We start from the raw sequence: 20736 nt of genomic DNA, 5'->3' as shown, positions 1-20736 counted from the left end.
CGGGAAGACAAGAAAATTTTACCCAAAAGGCGGCATGATCCGAAACAACAATAACAACAACACTGCCCATTATAAACTCATGGATTGCCTTTTTTCTTCTTTTCCTCTCTTTCCCCATTCCCATATATTCGTTTGGTGCTATGTCCGACTCTAGTTCGGATGAAGCATTCTTCGATGCCCATGAGACCAGTACTCCTAATAAAAAAAGTAAGCCTTGTCTAGTGCCAGCAATGCTACATGTTCCAAGATGTTTATGAATTGAAATTTCTTTTTTCATAGCACAATCACCGTTTTCTGAGGATGATTTATCAACATCGCTCCGAGTGCATAAGCACTGCATGCACCATAAAAACCGACTTTCATTGAATTCAGATTACATCTCAAGTCCATTGGCAACATCCTCCAATACGGACAAAAAGTACCACAGTCGAACAAACAGCTTCAGTTTTGAAGAGTACCAGCATGGTACTACAACAACGAGCTCATCCCACTTTCGGAATCACTACTCAAACACATCCAGCGGGTAAATTAGTTGAAGCGAAAGGGTGTGATTTTGGCTGTGCTGTCATGGCAACACTAACATTGCGGCGGTGTCTAGTTACAAAAAGCACGCACGAGTGCACAGTTGGTCAGAATCCAGTTATCGCAGTGGCTCTCCATTTACATCCTCCTCTGTGGGCAGACCAAGCCATGATTCCAATAGAACATCGCTTCTCGTAGGTATCCACAACCAGTTTCACCCTCCTCACCAAGAAACACCACCGCATGGAAAGTCGTATGTCAAGGTAAGGTTCAAAGACATGTCAAATTATGCACACACACACACACACACACACACACACACACACACACACACACAAGGGTGATGACTTGAAATCTATAAAATTAGATCAAGACCAAGATCAAAACAAACAAACGATTTAACCGCATTGTATTGGCTCAAACGTTAGCTGTGGATACTACCGAGGTGTATGCAACAACCGGGATCAAGATCGAGGACACGGATGCAGAGGATCCAAAACAACCAATGGGCGCTATTTGGGCAAACAGGTTCAGTAAGGACGGTAAGTATATGGCGACAGGTGGACAGAGCTGTGTGATCCATGTGTGGAAAGTGCTGAGGGATCTGGAGCGAAACGATAATATTGATATACAAGATTTGCTGCCACATGAACCGTCCATCAAAGTGTTTCATGATGCGCCCGTCAGAACGTTTATGGGACACACGGCAGATGTATTGGATTTAAGCTGGTCAAAGGTTGGTGGTGGGTTTGTTGTCATGAATAGCAAGTTATTCATGCTATTATAGAACAATTTTTTGGTCTCAAGCTCAATGGATAAAACGGTGAGGTAAGTGCGTGCTTTGATACCATAGAGCATGACTGATGTATATATATATATATATATGTATGTATGCAACAGGCTGTGGCACATTTCTCAAAAAGTGTGTCTGTGCGTCTTTAGACATCTAGACGTTGTTACTAGCGTCAAATTTCATCCCAAGGTAAGTCTTTTGAGCTGTGCGAATTTCCCTATCCTGGTAGTAATCTGTCTGTAGGATGATCGTTTCTTTCTGTCAGGCTCATTTGATTGCAGAGTCCGGCTGTGGAGCATTCCAGAGAAACGAGTAGCATTTTGGAACGAGATCCCAGCAGGCAACATGATCACCGCTGTTGGATTCACGCTGGATGGTCGAATAGCCTGCGTAGGTGCCAACACGGGCGATGTCTTCTTTTTCGAAACACAAGGCCTAAAATACAACACGCAAATTCTGGTCAAGAACCACCATCACAAGCGCGGTAAAAAGGTGACAGGTATAGAACCCATGCCAGGCATGCCTTTGGGAGAAGAGCGTATTCTGGTCACAACCACAGATTCCAGAGTGTGGATCATCAATATGAAGGACAAGAGTTTTGTCTACAAATACAAGGGTGTTGTCAATTTGGTCATGCAGAAGGCCTCGTTCAGCGACGATGGACGGTACATTATATGCGGGTCAGAAGATGGATGCGTCTATTTGTGGTGCACGGATCAGGTCAATTATTCACCGTTTCAGCACTGGCAAGACAGTCGCATCAAAGCAGCAGTTGCATTGGGACATTTGGGAGACCACATGTTGCAAGCAGTGATGCAGAACGTTAACTTTTCTGATGAGCAATATGGTGGTGTGGCAGGCTGGCTAAAGCGGGGAGAACGGCGCATGATTGACAAGCTTAGGAGCCGAAATGAACACTTTATAGCACATCAGCATGTCGTGACATCCGCTATCTTTGCGCCTACGAAAACAAGACAGCTGCTCGCCAAGACTGGAGGGGACATTATCTTTGACAACACACCCGTATATACCCATCGAGAACCCCACAGTGATGTAGATACAGATGACAGCAGTGCCGCCGCATACCACGATGCTTTATCAGAACGACGAAGAAGCAGAACTTCATCGCAATTCACCAACGACATGAATGCCATCAAGCAAGAGCAAGACATGGATGAGTTGAGACGACTGCTGATGAACGAATTTGAAGAAGCAACACCGGAAGAACGAGATAGATACGATTATCCTGATAGTCAAATCATCATTTCAGCTGATCTGCACGGCGCCATCAAAGTGTGGCGTATGGACTCTGGATACTACCAAAATGAAGCAGATCAAGTCATCATAGGCGACGATGTCAGCATTGTCAATGATAGCGACACGTTTGCTACCTTGATTCCACCTCATAGCAGAGCTGGGAGCATACATAAAAGCTTGGAGAATGAACTCGCCAGCAGGAAAAAGCCTCCTAAAAAGGGGCCCTTGGCTAGTCTTTTAGCTAGATTTAAATAATAATACCACATACAATGTAACATATTTATTGAATAAACAATTACTACTACTGCTCTTGATTGCACAACATGGCAATCAAAGCACCACCAATACTTCCGCCGTCTTTGGCGATCTCCATTCTAATCTTGTCAGATACCTCTGTGCCAAACCAGCTACGCAATGAGCGGTGCACGCGTTCAGCCATGTAAGGGTAGAATTCATAAGTGGACCCATTGATACCAATGATAATATCATGGCCATCCTGAAGCCTGTCGAGTCCTTGTTGCTGAATCATGGCAGCAATGGCGGCACAAACCAAAGCAGCACTACGGAGAGCTACAATCTTACAGATGCGAGTCAAAATATTGATGTCTTGGTAGGTGGGTGCTTGCACAGAGTGGAACTTGCTGAGCAATTTGAAGCTTTCCTTCTTGCTTACTGTGTTATCACTGCATAGAACCTACTTAGCCGATAGTACCGGGCAATGAGCATGCGTCTTACCTCTCTAGAGCACTCATATACATGGTTGGGAAACTGTAGGGCTCATCAAATCCTTCAGGCACAATACCATCAAACAGTTCTCCCGCCTTGATAAAGTCCAAAGCAATCAGTCTGACCAACTCTCCCATGTAGGCACCCGACATCATCTTTTCGTACAGTTGAAACTTGGGTTGATTGTGAGCGGCATCCAAGGCCTTGTCATACGACGTCAAGGGGAGATACGACTCACTACCAAAGATGTCGATCTCAGTGTTGAGCAGCATTGTTGCATCAGTGTCTTGGCTGCTGTAGTAGTCTGGCTCCAGTTTGGCCTTCATGGCAGACACTTTTTCGGGGTAGGATGCATTAACACCCGTGGCAAAGATAAACCCAATGCGAGACCTTGGGTTGGCGTAGGCAGCTGCAACCAGTGTGCCAACAGCATCGTTCAGAATGGCGCTTACCTTGACATTCAAGCCCTAACTCCTGGTATCAGACTTTCGCAATGACCACCATGCTCTCTTATTCTGATCCTCACCTTGCGTTCAAATGCCTCATGTAACATGTCTGACAAGTCTCTTCCCTCTGTGTTTGTCAATGTGAAGCCTTTACCCATTCTCAAGATTGTGCCGCGATTCACGGTAACTTGACTGATAACACGCAAGTGTGTCGGTCAGTCAGAGGGTATTTCATGACAGCATGTATATAAAATACTCACTGAACAGGGAAACTCCAGCAAATGCCCAGCGCCAGGCTCTCTTTTCCTTCCAACTGATCACGACTAAACAAATGTCTTGCCTTGATATGTACCAATTCATCCATTGTATCAGCAATCCAATCAAAAAAGATATCACCCTGCCCCGTCTTGAGCTCCTTGGATGCAACACGCTTCAGCTCCAGGACCTCCACTTGGCCGTGTCCCTTGAGCCCGACAGCAGAGATGCGCAAATTAGTGCCTCCCATGTCCAGCGACAAGAAGGTGCCTGTCTCATTGCCTGTGGGCAGTTTTGTAACAAACGACGGGATCATGGTAGCCAGCTTGGTTGAAGGCGTGGTGAGACCCGTGTTGAGCTCCTTGATGAAGCCATGGACAATGGAAGCCAATGCGTCCCTTGTCAATACAAATTGACGCTCCAGGTCAGAAAAGAGCACATCGATGGGATCGGCAATAGTCATTTGCAATATTAATATGGAAAAGGAGGAGATGTATAGAGCAGCAAGACAACATGGAAGCCCCTACTTTTTATAGAGTAAGAAACAAGAGACCCTGAGCCCTTTTTCATGGATTTGTGCAACTTGATATCATCAACTGATGCCTCTCTCGATTTTACAAGCAAAAGAAAGGTTATGTAATTTCAGGGGGGGGGGGTACCTGATGGGAAAATAGACACAACTTTTGAACCCTTATATCCTGTTTATTTGTGTCATACACATGTGTTTACATAACTACAGGGTCCTTTTTGAAATATCTGTCTCACAAAAACCCCTATGCATCTCCAAGCAAAACGTGCCTTTGTATGCTATTAATATACGCCATCTCGTTTCTGTTGATCTAAATGATTTGGAATGTCGCTGCATAAATCAAATATTAGGTGCTTTTTGCGTCTTCGTTGAGACATGTCTTGTATCACATCAATACTTGCTTTCGATTGTATAACAGAGGAGAGGTATGAAGGTACTGTTGCACAGTGACACCAAGCAATACACAACTAGCTAAAGCACCACAGGAATAAAGGATTGCCCAATGTCTCTTTTTACTATGGAGACAGCCAGCACACGTTGACTCAGCGTTGTCGTCAGACCAGGCTTCATTATTACCAAAAACAAGGCATTTTCCAAGCACTAGATATCGCGAATGGTAAGCCATTTCAATCAGATCACACCCAAACCATCTTGGGAGAGCATTGCACCCGCAATAAAATGACGGTGTCCAAGATACCCACACGATACATAGTATTCAATACAAACATTCTATTATATACAAAATAAGGTATATTACATAAATCCCAACAAATTCGGATACGGAGGAGAGGAAGAGGATATAAAAGAATTATTCGACCTGAAGAAAATCCATCTTCAATGCTTCTTCAGCAGTGATACGTTTGTTGGGATCCAACTCCATTGTTCTGCGTAATAACATGACAGCATCATCAAGGTCTTTTTGTGGCCACGTCTGCATTTTCTCCTTGTTTAAAATTTCAATCAAATGTAGCCACGGCAGCTTGGCTTTGGGGAGATAAATGTTGGTTTCAAAATGTCGATCTACACATGAGAAAACATCAGCATCCACTGTGTCACTTGGAAATCAAGATGACCACTTACTATGGAGTTTAGCACATTCCTGAATCCTTTCGGTTCCATACACATGGCTCAATTCTATAAGCGCATCTGCTTCATCGTTGGATAAAAAGAAGGGGTATGTGTTGGTCAAAAAACAGAGTAGGATTACACCCGCTGCCCAAATGTCAATAGCTATACAAGAGAGAAACATTAGTGAGCCCGCTGCTTCTTTGATAGATCCAGTTGCATTGTTTACCACAGGTCTGATGAGTCACTCTCAACAGGATTTCTGGAGCTCTGAAACCACGCGTGCCAGCACGATTTGCCTTGATTGTCAGCCTTGGGTCGTTTCTATAAAACCCTTTGACCCCTTTGTTTGTGTTTCTGCTAGCAGATGTTGTGGTAGACGGTGTAGTGCTGTTGGTATTTGCCGCTGTTGCATTGGCTGATGTGGGTGCTGATATCGCCTTGTTGGTAAGTGCAGCTAATACAGAATTGGAGCTGGCCATTTTGGTTGGGCCTTGCTTACTTGCATTGGCACTGATGTTGCCACCATTACTGCCATTGTTGTCATTGTGTGCTTGAGGGTACACGTTAAACTTTGACATTTTGACAGCCTTTTCCACATATTTTTCCAACATCATGACATCGTCTTCACTCTGCAGAAATTGCCGCATGAGCAAACCAGCTCCAGACATCCAGTGTGTAGCTATGGTAACTTACCTCTGCTAACCCAAAATCAATCAAATAGCCCGCTCTCTTTCGAATATTGTACAAGAAATTGCTAGGCTTCACATCGCGATGCAAGATCTTGAATCGATGCAACTGCTGCAACGCAGTGAACAGCGACTTCATGTAATACTTGATATCGATGAGCTCCATTTTGTGAAAGGAGGGCTTGAACTCGTCATGTTGAATATAGGGCATCACGACAAAGACTTGATCTTGCTGTCTGAATGCTGTAATTAAAGGTGAGATACATTTGCTGCCTTTCAGTTTTTTGAGGATCTTAATTTCGTTTGCAATTCTGCGAGGACTGCTGGTATCATAGACTCGTTTGAGAGCAACAAACTCGCTCAAGTCTTTGGGCGAGGATGGCGTTGATGACGACGTTGTGCCCCCTCCTTGCTCTGTGTCTGCGCCTGCTTCTATCTCTGGTATTGCGTTTCGCTGCGATGAGGACGGTGAGACAAATGTGTTTTGCGCACTCTCTAATAATTGAGGCTCCCACTCGTTGTTGTCGTAATAGTCTCGACGGATATCTTGTGCTTTGTAGACAGTACTGAAAGTGCCCTCGCCAATCTTGTCTACCAACTTGTAGTAGTTGGGCAAGCACTTTACTGTCTTCATCAAATGATCGATCTCTTGGGCAATGCGAGCTTCTTCTTCTTCTTTACTGGGTCGCTTGTTTCCAGGCTGCTGTTGATGTGGGGGGCCCATATTACCTTCTTGTGGTTTGTCTGCTGTACCGGCGACTTCCTGCTTCTCTGCTGGTTTTTCCTTCTTGGGTGTTGGCTGGGCATTGGTCGTCTCCTTGTCCTTGGTGAGTTTATCTTCTGTCTTTGTGTGTGGTGTTGAAGTGGAAGCCTATCATAAAAGCATGATGAGCTCGAATTCCTCAGGAAGCTAACCTCCGTGCGAATACTTACTGCATCCTGCGATACATGCAAGGCTTTGGTGAGTGCGTCTGAATCAATTGGTGTACTTGCTTTCTTTCGCCGTGCTGTTTCTGCTGCTGTATCCAGAGGTTCTTCTGCTTTTCGTTTGTTTGAAACACTATTACCCTCATTGGGTGTTTGGGGAACAAGTGGTTCTGTAGAGGCATCCGATGGTATTCTAGAAGAGTACGATAATCTTTGTGGCGATTGATGATACATGCGAGGAGTCTGCGAGCGCTGTGTACTCGGTCTCTCTGGAGATCCTTCAGCTGAGCGAACTCGGCATAATTGCACTTCATCGTCAGAGGTTTCCTCCATTTCTTTGATACGAGGCTTTCTATGCTTTCGAAGTGGAGATATCAATACAGCGGGATTAGCACGCACTTCCTTCTTTTTTGGACTCTTCATCATGGTTTGTTAAAATAAAGAAAAGGAGATTGTTATGGTTTCTTTTGCTCCTCTTTTTTTTTTTTTTTCCTAAAACCTCCAAAGCGAAAGCACGACGGCCCGGAAACTGATTGTTTCACGACGCGTTGTTAAGGAGGCGACTGTTTTGAGCGCGAAACGGCTGGTTGCCATGTCCAGGAACCAGCAGATGTCTCACTTAAACAGCTCTCTCCAGCAGTGGAAGGATGACAAAAGTGTCACAATTTCACTGTCAAATACGAGCGTTTACGCTTCGGATGGCTCTCTACCATCGCTTCTCTTCCGTGAGAGCCAACCTGCGCAGCGGCAGCTCGCGCTTCCGATTGCCCCTGCGGATCTTATCAAAATACTGCTACTTTCATTTTGATCTTCCACTTGCACATGAAAACCCTTCATATTATCTGTGGATCTGATTCTTATGTGATGCTCTACAACCATATACACGTAGCTACTTCATATACGGGCAAGCAGCAGACTGGCATTTCCCTTTTTTTAGTCTCTAGTGTCCCTGATACAGCAAAATTTGAGTGCATTTGAGCTGCTTTTTCTTGCGTCCAAGGCCGTTTTAGATGGTCCGAATAGCAACAAACAATTGCTCTCATCTAGCGCTTACTTCCTAATACCTTTACTCAGCTTTTTGGGGACCAAAAAAACATGGACAAAATTTGACCAAAAAGCATGAGGTCCCCCCCTCATGGTTTTCATCGAAAATCAAACGATTGCGTTTTTTACCTTGATAATGAAGACTTTTGCTATGGTATATCTTGAATCAAAATTTTTCTATCGATCTAACGTAACCCCTGAAATCATCTTTGTGGAAACTTGATATGCAAAATTTCGTCTTTTTGGGCAGAAACCTCTTTTCGTATTTTTATAAATTGCCCAATAAGTTTATTTAAATCATCCATCTTACTTGGTACCATTGGATGCGCCTTGAAAAGCACTCCAGGAATGTATTAGGAAGCATTTATTTTTTTGTAGGGGAGTCGAGCTCCAGGTTTTAGTTAAAGTTTTTTAAATGTCATACTGAGGGATAGAAAAGACTGTTGGTGGACCCAATGTCTGCAAAGAAGGGGAATAAGATATTTTTTGAACTAAGTTGGGAAAGAAATCTACTACTAATAAGGTGCGACACCTAGAGCCAATACAGTCTTGCGGAAATCGTCAAAATATGTATTAGGAAGCATCGGATGATCATCGTGTTTTATATAGTCGAATCTGGCAAAATAATTCAATGGAGTCGAGAATCATTAAAATTTCGCCAATCTGGAACAGACTATGAGTCTAGATTTGAATTAATTTTGGCTGGTGGTGCTAACTGGCAAACTCAATGCCCTTTTCATCATGAAAGCAATATAACCTACGTTCAGGCGGTTCGCGCTGTCGCGGATCTTTGGCTAATATCGCAAAACTAATAATAATAGCTAGATGTTAGAAGAAACTTGTTTGTTGATTGATAGTAATTTAATACTATCCAATCTATCTCGCTACGCTCAATGTCGGCGTCGCCCTGTGGGCTCTCGCCAAAGACATTTTAAATCAGTAATAATAAAATCTCAGTATATCGAGTAGATTTTAAACAATCAGTTATTAGTAAAAAAAAAAATTTACCAGAGCCAAGAGGAAGAGAGGAGATATCTCCGTCAACATCCTTTTTGCTTACACTGATATCAAACGAAGCCTATTATTGAGACGAAATGAAAGAAAGCTCAAATTTTATGCAGCATTTGTACATCACAATCGCCATTTTCTGATAATAGAGTTGTCATATCATTCACTACTGCTGATGCTCTTAATAAGATGGCGCCATAAAGCTGACCATAAGTAAATACAGAACTTGTGTAAGATCTACAGCGACTTTTTTGTGATATTATCATTGCAAAAGACATCTTCATGAGGCAAGGCTGCCCCCCCCCCAAAAAAATTATTTGTGCTAAATAATTGCCCTTCCAAATCCATTGTCCCCATCTAATCAGCATCACAATCATCATTGTCATCAACAGAAAGGCATTTAGGTCAGCCAGCAGCAATGCCGCTGCCAAAATTGATTCACACTCAGATTATTTTTTTTTCTGTTCAAGATTGGACAGATTTTGTCTCTTTTCGACTTCTTTCATCTATTTTATGACATTCGACTATATAATCTGTAATGATCATCCTACGCTTCCTAATACATTCTTAAAGTACTTTTCAAGGCGCTTCCAATGGTGCTAATTGTAATAAGTGTTTTGACTGAAACTATTGAGCAATTTAATAAAATTTGAAATGAGGTTTTTAGCGAAAATAGCCATAATTTGCATATGAAAGTCTCATAAAAGTAGTTTCAGAGGTCGTTTTGGATCGAGAGAAACATTTTGATTCAATATATACCATAGTAAAAGTCTTTATTTTCAAGGTAAAAAACGCGATCTTTTGATTTTCGATGAAAACCATGAGGCACCCCTCAAGCTTTTTGGTCGATTTTTTGGTCATGTCTTTTTTTTGGCCCAAAAAGTTGAACAAAGGTGTCAGGAAGTTACTACTACTCAAGTACAATTGTTTGGCGTTATTCCGGTGACCCAGAAAGGCCTACATGTCAAGGTATGAAGGCTTAAAAACCATCCAATTTTGGTAATGCATTGCTTTATAGAATTTATTTACATGGCATGAATCACATCTTTGGTAGCTGTAATTTACTGGAAAGGGAGTTCCATAATAGCCTGTGCAATTTTTTTAATTTGAGTAGGAGGAAGAAAATTGATTTTAGACTATAGCTAATGCATGCAAATTTTGATGCGTTGTTATGTTGTTGGGAAGTTTATTAATTATGAAAATGAAAAACCGAATTTGCTGCTTGAATCGTCATATCATACCACTCGGTTTTCGAGAATGTCAATAACCCCCTTGTTATCTTCAGTCTTGAATGTCTCTCAAAATTTCCTCCATGCTGACTGCTTTCGAATCTTGAATTTCATTTCATAGAACGGTACAACGAAGCATTTCCAGCTCTCTCAAGAAGTTTGCATTATCCCTTCTGAAGCTTGGTGAACTCTTCAAAGCTTCATACATGACTCTGTGGATGTTTTAATAGTTGGCTTTGCCAAATTCCAGTAAAATACGCATAACGCCTGGATCCGTGCCCAATTCCAACAAGCAAAGGCTGCTGGCTGTCTATTGAATCAAACTGATTCATCAATGAAGTACGCTGTTTCACTCTGATGGCTACACACAAACGCTGCAAAAAGCTTGGAATTGACCATCAGCCTGTCCAGATTCAAGTGATTGAGCTGTTTAAATCCACCCACCTCCGCGATGGCTTCTGAGACCAAGTAAGTGTTATGTTGTTCACTACAGTGATCATCGTGGAATGGCAAATCCATCCTGTTCAGCGAATGTCTAAAGAAATGCACTACGTCCAAGCACACATCGGATGCACACCGACCATTACTAATGCACTTTAGGTTGAAATCAGCGTCAACACTCTGTATAATGTTGGCCATGTCTCTATAACCATTGTCGTCTTTATCAGACAGCATGCCTCCTTCCACGGTTTCCAAGGTTTGCTTGAAAATCAATTGCCGTGCTTGTTTTAAAGACCTTCACTGTCAATGTAGTTTAAATGTAGTTCCTTGATGAGCTTGGCTCTCTCTCTGATTTCTTTTACAGTAGGCGATACTGTACAGCTTTTTCAGTGCTTCTGTGTTTTTCACGATAATGGGCCTGTCAAACATGGCTGTTTCTGCCAGATAATTCAAGCTCGTGTGCAGTAATAAAGGTGATCCCCGGCTTTGAGAGCGATACCAGGTACAATGTAGATCGCTCAATCCATCAAAATATGTGAAGGGCTTTCAGTAGTCATTATGCCTCGGATGGCTTGTAACATTAAGCATGTAGTATGGCAAAAGCACAGTTCATCAGTAACCCCTGTTATTTGGGTGCCGTGAGTAGATCAAAAGAGTGTTGATAACAAGATCTATTTATTACATGGTTGCAAAGGATAGTCAAGACATATATACTTCACTTCAACGTAACTGTTACTCTCACTTCCTTTGCTCCGCTTACAGAGAAGGAATCTTCATCCAGGATATCAATGACTACATTGTTCTTGTCTGTCATTAACGTACGTTGTATATCTTCAATGCTGCTCTCTGGATGAAGCAAAAACTCCATTTCATAATGCGGCACAGAATTCAGTATCTCAAGTTCTCTTGAAAAGCTCTCCATATCTTCTGCAAAGCCTGGAGGACCATCAGGAGACTCGTAGATTATTTGTTTAATGTTTGAATATTTTGTGATGCAGTATTCAAGTAGAATGGGTGTTTCACCTGGATCTGTGTACAATATCAAAGACATGGCATTATCAATCTGTCTGATCTGGTTGACCTGAAAATAATCGTCCAACGATTCGGAATGGTTCATGCCAATGGCAACTCGCAAATGCTGTAAAGAATTGCAGTTGTCCAGTATTCTCTCCATATCCACAATGCTATCGTCGTAAAACATTTGAAGATCAAGATGCTGTAGCTCCTCAAATCTGCCTATTTCCAAAGCAACATTGTGTATCAAGTGTCTGTTGTCTTCTCCCGCCATGTCTTCGCAATCCGTGAATTGTAAATCCAGTCTCTGCAATGATTGTTGAAAAAGAGATACGGTTTCCCAGTAAATGTCTGTCGCAGAACGAGTGTTGCCTAGGTATCTGAATTTGTGAAAGTCTTGCTTTGACTTGTAAACTATCTCTCTGATGATCTCGCATCCCATATCGCTGATTTGAGAGAGCATGTCTCCTTTTAAAACCTGTAGATTGGGAGTGAAAAACAGTTGGAATGCGTGCTTTAGCAAAGTACGATTCATGTAAACATAATCAAAGTCCAGGTTGAGGTATCTGATCAGCTTGCCTTTTGCTGGCTTTTTCTTCAAGTGATAAATCAAGCTTTGAAAGGCGATGCAGTTGTGTAGTGTTATTTCCTGGCTTAGCATGGCTGACTCTGCTGGGTAATCCCACGTCTTGTGCACCAGTCGGCATTCTCTAAGTTGCTTTGCGCTTTGAATAAACTGGAATATTCTGGTCAAAATCTCGACTGGCAATGATGTCCAACGAAGCATGATTAGGTTTTGTTTGTTATGGGGAAAGAGGGGAACTTTTTGTATAACGCATCCATGTCAGTCTTATTACATAGTTTCATCATGTCGGTCTACAGACACTGGATGGGATAAGTTTTAATAATGACAACATCAACAACCTTAATTTCAAAGCTAAATGTCTTGAATTTCATAAATCAGAAACCTTCCTCGGTGATCCACCTATATGAAACTGAACTTATCACTGCTGCTTCTTAAGGCTCTATGCTTATTCCGGTAGTTTTGGATGAATGAGGCATGGTTCAATAATGAGCAGAGGGGATGCCATCATCCACTGTGCTTATCTCTCCTGAAAACCAGAGTCCCAAGAACATGAAATGCATGTTGTAAATGAACGCTCTCCTTGATCTTCAAGGAATCGCTCGGAGCAATCGATTTCTCTTGCTCTTTTTTTACTTTTTTCCTCTCATCTTTAAACACTCGTGCAAAATGCTGCTTCCATTCAAGACGTGTATCATAGCCCTCCTTCTGCCCATGTTTGTATCTCAGAGCACGCAGCAAGCTTGTTTAGGACCACTAAAGCCGTGTGGCTACAAGCATGCTGTTCTAGCATGTTGTCCCAATTTCCAATGTCTGACTGATATTTGTGTACCTGCGTCCGCCTTACTGGTAGAGCAATGAATTAATTTCGTAAATGAATTGAAAAAAAAAAAAAAAAAAAAAAAAAAGTATTAATAAGCAGGGGATACATCAAACATACGGTTTCCAATAATTTCATCACACAAAAGATAGCGCTACTATTTTTAGAGCTTCTGTTTACTATGAGTGTTTTGTGTTTACAGTGCACACGATGAGAAAAAAAAAAAAAAAAAAAAAAAAAAAGTCCTTGAGGCTATCCATCATCAACATCAACATCTGACCAACCGAAGCAAGTCATTGCGGGAGAGCATTGTGCATGTCAAGGTCGATTGTCATGCTTATTACATATTCTTGTGGTGTTCATGGTGATACAAGAGGTCGCGGACATCAGATATGGATGTGCAGCGTACAAAGAGACACATCCTTGAAAGCATTTGCTCACAATACATCCACAAGGCGTACTTTGCTAGTAAGAGAGTTTGTACATGGAAGGTTTTTATTTATTGTTACAAGGTTATACTAAAGATATATTACAAAGAAACGAGTGCAATGGCACAATCTAGTCTTGGGCCGGCTGTGTCTTTTTCATATCAAATGTTTTCACTGGCATTTTGATATTTTCATCGCCGTGCTTGAACGCTTGATGTCTACTATTCGATATACGGCCAGTGAAGCTGCTTGACTTTGCGCAAACGCCAGGACGGCCAGCAAAGAACCATTGCGCATTCATGGCTACTAATTTATCGACAATACCGAGAATACTGCGATCTGCAGGCAGTAGGCTGTCATCTGAAGAAGCGTTGATAGGCAGAATGTGCCAATTGTCGCTGGGCAATTCGTTGTACGGTATCTTGTTGTTGTTGACTGAAGTCAATGAGATGTTTAAATGTTGGTATAGATATTGAATGGCCTGGTGGTGTTCGTTTTTCAGCTCGCTCATTCTGAACGAGTTGGATTCAGGTCTGGCTCCAGTGGCGTTGATCAGATGTGGATAATCTGTCAGCAAAAACACATTGGGGTACTTTTGCTCGTTGTTGTCGATGGTGAGTTGGTGCACTTTGTCAATGAGATCCATAGCGCACGGCAGCAAATTGGAAACAGGTTCTAGCCTTTCCATTCTCCAATGAATTGCCATGTATGGCTTTAATTGATTGGAAATTTGATTCGCTACATCGACCCATCGTTGGCTGTATGGCAGAGGTGCCTGCGCATCATGGTCGTTGATGAACTTGTATCTATTTGTTTGGTTTTCTCTACATGAGTCATTGTTATAGTAAGAACTCTCTGTACGACAACGCACCTTCTGTCATAAAACAAGTTGATTACATCCACTGGTGGCGAGGAGGCATCCGTATGAACCTTAAATTTTTTTGCTGCTCCGGGAAATGGAGACTGGATCATTCCATCCAGGTATTCATGTTGTCTAGCCTTGTCGCTAAACAGGTCCACCATAATATCAGTGATGTTGATATGACGCTGGTTTTGGTGATCTTGCAATTGATAGCTCACAGTGGGTCTACCAGAGAAATCAAAGGAATCGCTAAAGCAGTTTTTGATGTTTTTCAGCAATCTTGATTTCCGAGAACCTTGCATGTAGATTTCTTGTCCAGAGGGAATGACGCCTGCATAATGTCTTTCCAGCAGCCAGGCCTTGAAGTCTTCCATTGTAATGTAGTTGAAATGCTTCGTGTTGTCATTCAGCCATTTCAAATCGTAGTAGAAAGAGAAGGGATGTGGTAAACAAGAGCCCATGTGTGAGCTGTAGACATTGGGCAGCACAATGGTTCTGTCAATTTTGCCAGCCAGGAATGCCAGTTGTCTAAAGTGCAATTGAGCCTTTGATTCTGTTTCAAGCATGGTTAGCATGTGTAGCATACGCTGTATACATAGCAACAGTACCTTGCTCGGTGATAGCAATAGGTAACAAGAACCTGCATCTGTCCTGGCCGCAGTATCTCTGGTCAATCTCTTTATAAATGTCATTTTCTTCAGTTGCATTTGCAATGGCAGGCACGCCATGTGTAAACGAGGAGATGTCAGGCCATTTGTAACTGTATTTGACCATGGGAGGGTATGAATAAGGCTTGTGTATGGCATCAGCAAAGATAGGATCTCTCCGTAATGAATAGATGAGACTCGGGATAAACAGAGAGCATGCAAATGCAATGGCAAATAGAGTGTATCCTTTTATAGAATCCTTGGAGCTGAGCACTGTCATTGCGTGTATAGAGTTTTAGCAAAACAAAAGAAAGAAAGAAGAAAAGAGAAAACGATCTACAATGGATGACGATCTGTTGAGTGTTGATATTAGATCCTATTAGTCTGGTCTTTGTTACTTGATTAGTCGTAGAATGCCAAGCTGATCTTTTCGTTGTGTTACCAAATAAAAATAACTCCAAATTTGTTTAATTTATAATGAAAAAAGAAAGAGGACAAAGCAAGATACAGAGAGACAGAGGGGTAAACGGCAACTTATAAATAGTAGCCCTAATCATTTATCCATACACTGTGTCTCACTGTCCTGAGCAACATCAGTTGTAAAGTGTGTGTGTGTGTGTGTGTGTGTTTCAACAGCAACATCTTCTATTATATACATGTTTGATAGACTTATGACATAATTTACTACTAGCATAGATTGTATTACAGGACAGAGTTCTTTTTTTTTTTTTTTAGTAACCGTGCTAGAATGAGCGCCATCATCCCATTCCGTCCACTCTATAGAGACAAGCTTTTTGTTGGATCTACAGTGTTATTTCATTTAGTAAATTACCCATATATATATATATATATCTTACATTAGCAAGCTGATCACTTTCTCCCAATCATAATCCAGTGCGACTAAAGCAGAAAGAGAGGCATTTTTCATATGTGTGTGTGTGTGTGTGTGTGTGTGTGTGTGTGCAACAGGCTGGCAATATCCACATGCATATACAAACACTACATGGCAAAACCGGATTGTCAAAATCAGGAGAAACCAAACAGCTTGTCTTGGCTTGGAATGGTGATTTATAAGGACCATCGTCAGTCGTTAAACAGATCATGTTCATTCCAAGGCAATCTTGTAGACTACACGTGTCATTTGGATGTATATCTGGCACACAGAGCTTGATGGCAGCCGAGGCTAAACTCTACATTGACTGTGGCTGGTTTCAATGTACCCTCTGTCTTGTCATGGTAACGGAAGGTTTCATTTGCAGCGTAAATAGCTTAATGTAGCAAGTGTTTAATTAGCCAGACAGCGAATGGCAATGATGCCTGAGAATGAGCCATTCCATTTCTTGTTGTATCAAGTGTGCCAAGCTAGGACATGGCATTGGCTCGTTGAAACAGTTTCATATCAAAGCACCTGCCTCGAGCCATTCCCTATCAGCATTTAGTGGACACTCCTTTTTATTTTCCACTTTACTACATTTTCCTGATTCTATCTGATAGCCTACACATTTGAGCGGATTATGCCAAGAGAAGAAGGGTTAATGTGGGAGCATTCACAGATGATGGAAATCACACGCATCAGTTATAATTTGATACACTTTATGGGGCGGAGGGTGCATCAAATTTTCACTGCCAAATTGTCATCAAATGTAGTGCTTTGGTGGCTCAAGACGGATCCAGTGCGGATCAAAGAGTACGCCAGTGCTGCCGTAGCCACGGGTGTCTACCAGATATAGTGTGCACTGTTAGTCAGAGAACAACAGCAATGATAAGATCAGCATCTGCATTTTTTGACATTTGCTGGGATTGAGCTTGAAAAAAACTGAGCGAGGAGTGGCTTTATCGTCTATCAACAAATGCAATCCCAGGGTGGCACATCTTTTTTTCATTAACATTTCAATCATGGTAACCTTTCAAAGCAAACCGTATGGACAAAAGAGCGCATTTAGCCCTTTAGCAGCACAAGCTAAAAAAAAGCCATTCTTGTATTTTGGATTACCGTTTCTTGCCATCATGGTAGCTGGTTCATTTGGCTTGGCTCAACTAACGCAAACAAAATTTGATCATCGAGACAGAAGACACACCAAGGTTTGTTTTGGTTATTGCACTCTAGATGCATGCTTATTCAGAAACTACGATAGGTTGCTAAAGAAGAAGCATTGGGCATGGACAAGAATAGACGCAAATTGAGTTTACAAGAGGAATATTTCGTAAGCTATTTATTGTCTTGCTATGAAATGCTCAACATGTCTAATCGTTTCTCTCTCTCTCTCTCTCTCTCTAAAACAGCGCTTACAAGCTGATGCAGATGATGAATGGGAGCAAGTGCGAATCAGTCGACCCGCTGGATCTGGAGAGAAATAACACACCACCGCTGCTCAATTATACCATGTCTTGAAATTCACCAGATGCAATCATTTCTTTCAATAAATCTAATCCACCTACCAATTCGCCTTTGACGTAAATTTGAGGATACGTTGGCCAGTCTGATAAGGCTTTGAGTCCTTGTCTTACTTGATCGTCCGTCAGAATATCAAACGAACTGTATTTCACTTGTAACTCTGCCAACAATTCCACCACTTGTCTGGAAAACCCGCAGCGAGGCTTGCTTGGATTTCCCTTCATGAATACCATGACATGATCCGTTTGGATCAAATCTCGAAGACGGAACTCCAGTTCATTGTCGCTGAAAGTGTGCGGCTTTGAGTCTTGTGCATTGTTGTATTTCGCAACCAAGTTGGATAATTCAGTTGCTTGGGCCCCGTTAACAACATCCAACGTACGGTTCTCCTGTGATTTTTTGTATGATTATGTTGTTCCGTGCTATGTGCATTGCCTTGTCACTTGCCTTGACTATCAAAAAGCTGGGCACAGGTCCCACATGCATCGATTGTGCTATGGCTGGAAATGCCTCTGCTTCAACCTATATAGCACACGCCCTTAACCACTGATTACACCAAAATACTTTTGTTTTCACTCACCTGGATGTAGGTCAAGGAGGGAAAACTGTCCGCCAACTCGCAGAATACTTTGTTCATGTGTGTGCAGGGCTCTGCCCCTGAAGCCCAAAAGTTAAGCACATTGATGGCATTGGCTTTGGATACTAGTCGTTGGAATTGTCTTTCAGTTGTAATGTTGTAGATAATAGGCATCGTTTCAAAGGGAAAAAAAGTGGGGATGAATCAGTGTTTCCCCGAGTCAGAAATTTAAACCATTTGTTTGTTAGCTGTTTTGGGAAACCGAGATAAGAGTTGGGAGCAATTGATAAGTTTCAGTTGTAGTACAATCAATGTGCAGACGTTTACTATCATATCCTACGTATTCCTTAATATGTGCCCAATGAAGTTGCCAGCCTGAGGACGGTCTGTGTACATGATTACTCTAATTCACAGAGGTATGGCTTTCTGAAGGATTGGCTTCGAATTTGAGCGTATGCTGGCTAGGCGAATGCTACACATAAGTAATGTGAGTGTTGTCTGCTGTCTGCTTCTCTAGCATTGAGTCAATCAAGCATCATTTTACCAATAGACTGCGCAATTTGGCTGTTTGACTCTTCATGACCAAGAAAATCCCTATATAAGCAAATGGCATTGTTGATCTGACTACTCTTTGATGCTCCTTGTCTGTATCAACGAAAGCAATTGATACACTGACAGCGAGCATACGTGCATTACCTCTAAACAGCCAAAAATATGCAAAAATGCAGCAAAATTTGTATTTATTTAAACCATGTTTCCCCGTGTCAAAATTCGTTTTAGACCTCCAGAAGAGTACCAGACAACTGCTCTGATCATGGAGTAACTTTCTGACACCTCTGCTCAACTTTTTCGGGATCAAAAAAAAAACATCACTAGAAATCGGCTCCAAACCATGAGGTACCCCTCATGGTTTTCATCGAAAACTGAGCGATCGCGTTTTTGCCACAAAAACGAAGATTTTTACCATAATATATATATATATAAATCAAAATGCTCCTCTCGGTCCAAAGCAGCCCCTGAAATCATGTGTGTAGGATTTTGATATGTAAAATTTCGCCATTCTGACGATAAACCTGTTTTCATATTTTTGCATAGTGCTCAGTAAGCTTGTCTAAAGTACTTGCTATAAGTAGCACCATTCGATGCGCCTCGCAAAGTGCTCCCAGAAAGCTTAAGGGAGCATGTCATGGGCATTACAGCTTATATAGTCAAATCTGTCAAAATAGTTTAGGCAAGTCGAAATTGGCCACCATCTGTCCAATCTGGAGCATATGCAAAGCGGCGTTTTAAACTATTTTGGCAGCGGCTGCTTGCTGGCAAAATCAGTGCCACTTTGAATCATGAAGGCAACAAGCTAATTAAGAGGGAATTACGAATTGACAGTATTACAACATGGCTCGACTATCCTCTTTTGATTCCTACTATGAAAATTTATTTTTGAAAAGTTTAATCGTTGCAAATTGCTCTTCCAGATGCATCCCTATTTGAGAGTATTTTGTTGATCTACAAGGAAATTCAACTTCCTAATCTTATCCTGACGGTCTCTAAGGCAGTAATACTTAGTAACAAAGAAAGTATCCTTTAAAGCTGATACGCATTCAAGCACAGTGCTAGTTATATATCAACACTCTTCAAACATCGCTGTCAAAATGGTATCTCGTCTGATAAGAATGCAAATAATCCGCTTTTATTTTTTTTTTGTGTATCTTTATCCAACTCCATCCACAGCAACTAATCTCTTGCAGGGCTCAAACTTCTATTGCGTCTGCGATCACGTCTATCACGGTCATCATCCAATGTTGCAGAAGGCCCCTTGATGAAGGCGTAATCAACCTTGATGGTTTCGCCAAGATATTGTGTATCATTTGCTTCTGTGATGGCAGTTTCTGCTTCTTTGCGTGCTTCGTATTCAATGAATGCATAACCCTACGACATACATACATTGTCAACCAAGAGCCCATCCTGGCATCGGATACTCCTCCCCCTAGTTACCTTGACATAACCTGTACGTCTGTCCAAATTCAAATGAATGTTTTTGATTGTGCCGTATTCCATAAATCTCTCTCCCAAGGATTCTTCGTCCGTTTCTTCATGAAGTCCACGCACAATCACGATCCAACCCTCGACCGCTAAACAAACAGGCAATCAGTTTTTCTGTCGTGGTTGAGTAATGGTGATGTACTCACAGCGAACGGGTTCCAACTCTTCATTCATAGCGTCTCCTCTTCCAGCACGTCGTGAAGAGCCTAACATGTTAGAGTCATTAGGATAGGCTGATTGGTTTGTTGATTGGTGTCATACCCTCATTGTTGGAGAATCCTCTTCCTTTGACTCGGACATCTGGTTTGCAATCGCGTGTTTAGTGTTCATTTGGTGACATCAAGCTCATTTATGCTTTTATTTACCGTCGTCAATGTTCATTCTTTCAGGTGAGCGAGACATGGCTGTATGTATGTAATGTGTATGTGAGGAAAAGAGT

General features: G+C 41.9%; 8 protein-coding genes across 8 annotated transcripts; 2 read left to right on the top strand and 6 right to left on the bottom strand.

Annotated features, from left to right (window-relative positions):
• Nucleotides 1-140: 140 nt before the first annotated feature.
• Nucleotides 141-2827, top strand: ATC70_007458 (uncharacterized protein; the record flags this gene model as incomplete). The annotated part of the gene is made up of 7 exons (XM_064826717.1): nucleotides 141-207; nucleotides 280-523; nucleotides 599-785; nucleotides 890-1258; nucleotides 1310-1350; nucleotides 1423-1504; nucleotides 1559-2827. The coding sequence occupies 7 exons, from the start codon at nucleotides 141-143 to the stop codon at nucleotides 2825-2827; spliced, it is 2259 nt and encodes a 752-aa protein (XP_064675774.1).
• A 46-nt stretch (nucleotides 2828-2873) lies between these two features.
• Nucleotides 2874-4462, bottom strand: ATC70_007457 (uncharacterized protein; the record flags this gene model as incomplete). The annotated part of the gene is made up of 4 exons (XM_064826716.1): nucleotides 2874-3255; nucleotides 3308-3765; nucleotides 3825-3936; nucleotides 4005-4462. 4 exons carry the CDS (start codon nucleotides 4460-4462, stop codon nucleotides 2874-2876), a joined length of 1410 nt encoding a protein of 469 aa, XP_064675773.1.
• An 874-nt stretch (nucleotides 4463-5336) lies between these two features.
• Nucleotides 5337-7635, bottom strand: ATC70_007456 (uncharacterized protein; the record flags this gene model as incomplete). Its single annotated transcript, XM_064826715.1, has 5 exons — nucleotides 5337-5548; nucleotides 5609-5758; nucleotides 5823-6225; nucleotides 6290-7153; nucleotides 7216-7635. The coding sequence occupies 5 exons, from the start codon at nucleotides 7633-7635 to the stop codon at nucleotides 5337-5339; spliced, it is 2049 nt and encodes a 682-aa protein (XP_064675772.1).
• A 4011-nt stretch (nucleotides 7636-11646) lies between these two features.
• On the bottom strand, nucleotides 11647-12732 carry ATC70_007455 (uncharacterized protein; the record flags this gene model as incomplete). Its single annotated transcript, XM_064826714.1, has 1 exon — nucleotides 11647-12732. One exon carries the CDS (start codon nucleotides 12730-12732, stop codon nucleotides 11647-11649), a length of 1086 nt encoding a protein of 361 aa, XP_064675771.1.
• A 1174-nt stretch (nucleotides 12733-13906) lies between these two features.
• ATC70_007454 (uncharacterized protein) lies at nucleotides 13907-15565 on the bottom strand (the record flags this gene model as incomplete). The annotated part of the gene is made up of 3 exons (XM_064826713.1): nucleotides 13907-14582; nucleotides 14648-15191; nucleotides 15247-15565. The coding sequence occupies 3 exons, from the start codon at nucleotides 15563-15565 to the stop codon at nucleotides 13907-13909; spliced, it is 1539 nt and encodes a 512-aa protein (XP_064675770.1).
• Nucleotides 15566-17181: 1616 nt separating this feature from the next.
• ATC70_007453 (uncharacterized protein) lies at nucleotides 17182-17643 on the top strand (the record flags this gene model as incomplete). Its single annotated transcript, XM_064826712.1, has 3 exons — nucleotides 17182-17367; nucleotides 17421-17489; nucleotides 17569-17643. 3 exons carry the CDS (start codon nucleotides 17182-17184, stop codon nucleotides 17641-17643), a joined length of 330 nt encoding a protein of 109 aa, XP_064675769.1.
• Nucleotides 17644-17661: 18 nt separating this feature from the next.
• Nucleotides 17662-18431, bottom strand: ATC70_007452 (uncharacterized protein; the record flags this gene model as incomplete). Its single annotated transcript, XM_064826711.1, has 3 exons — nucleotides 17662-18069; nucleotides 18128-18202; nucleotides 18261-18431. 3 exons carry the CDS (start codon nucleotides 18429-18431, stop codon nucleotides 17662-17664), a joined length of 654 nt encoding a protein of 217 aa, XP_064675768.1.
• A 1557-nt stretch (nucleotides 18432-19988) lies between these two features.
• Nucleotides 19989-20699, bottom strand: ATC70_007451 (uncharacterized protein; the record flags this gene model as incomplete). Its single annotated transcript, XM_064826710.1, has 5 exons — nucleotides 19989-20183; nucleotides 20250-20386; nucleotides 20444-20503; nucleotides 20559-20597; nucleotides 20663-20699. 5 exons carry the CDS (start codon nucleotides 20697-20699, stop codon nucleotides 19989-19991), a joined length of 468 nt encoding a protein of 155 aa, XP_064675767.1.
• Between the last annotated feature and the right edge of the window lie 37 nt (nucleotides 20700-20736).

This window comes from Mucor velutinosus (genome assembly GCF_035048745.1).
Source record: "Mucor velutinosus strain NIH1002 chromosome Unknown tig00001553, whole genome shotgun sequence".
In the NCBI taxonomy this organism is placed as follows: domain Eukaryota; kingdom Fungi; phylum Mucoromycota; class Mucoromycetes; order Mucorales; family Mucoraceae; genus Mucor; species Mucor velutinosus.
Note: the sequence above shows the minus strand (reverse complement) of the source record. Positions and strands in the feature narration are given on the sequence as shown.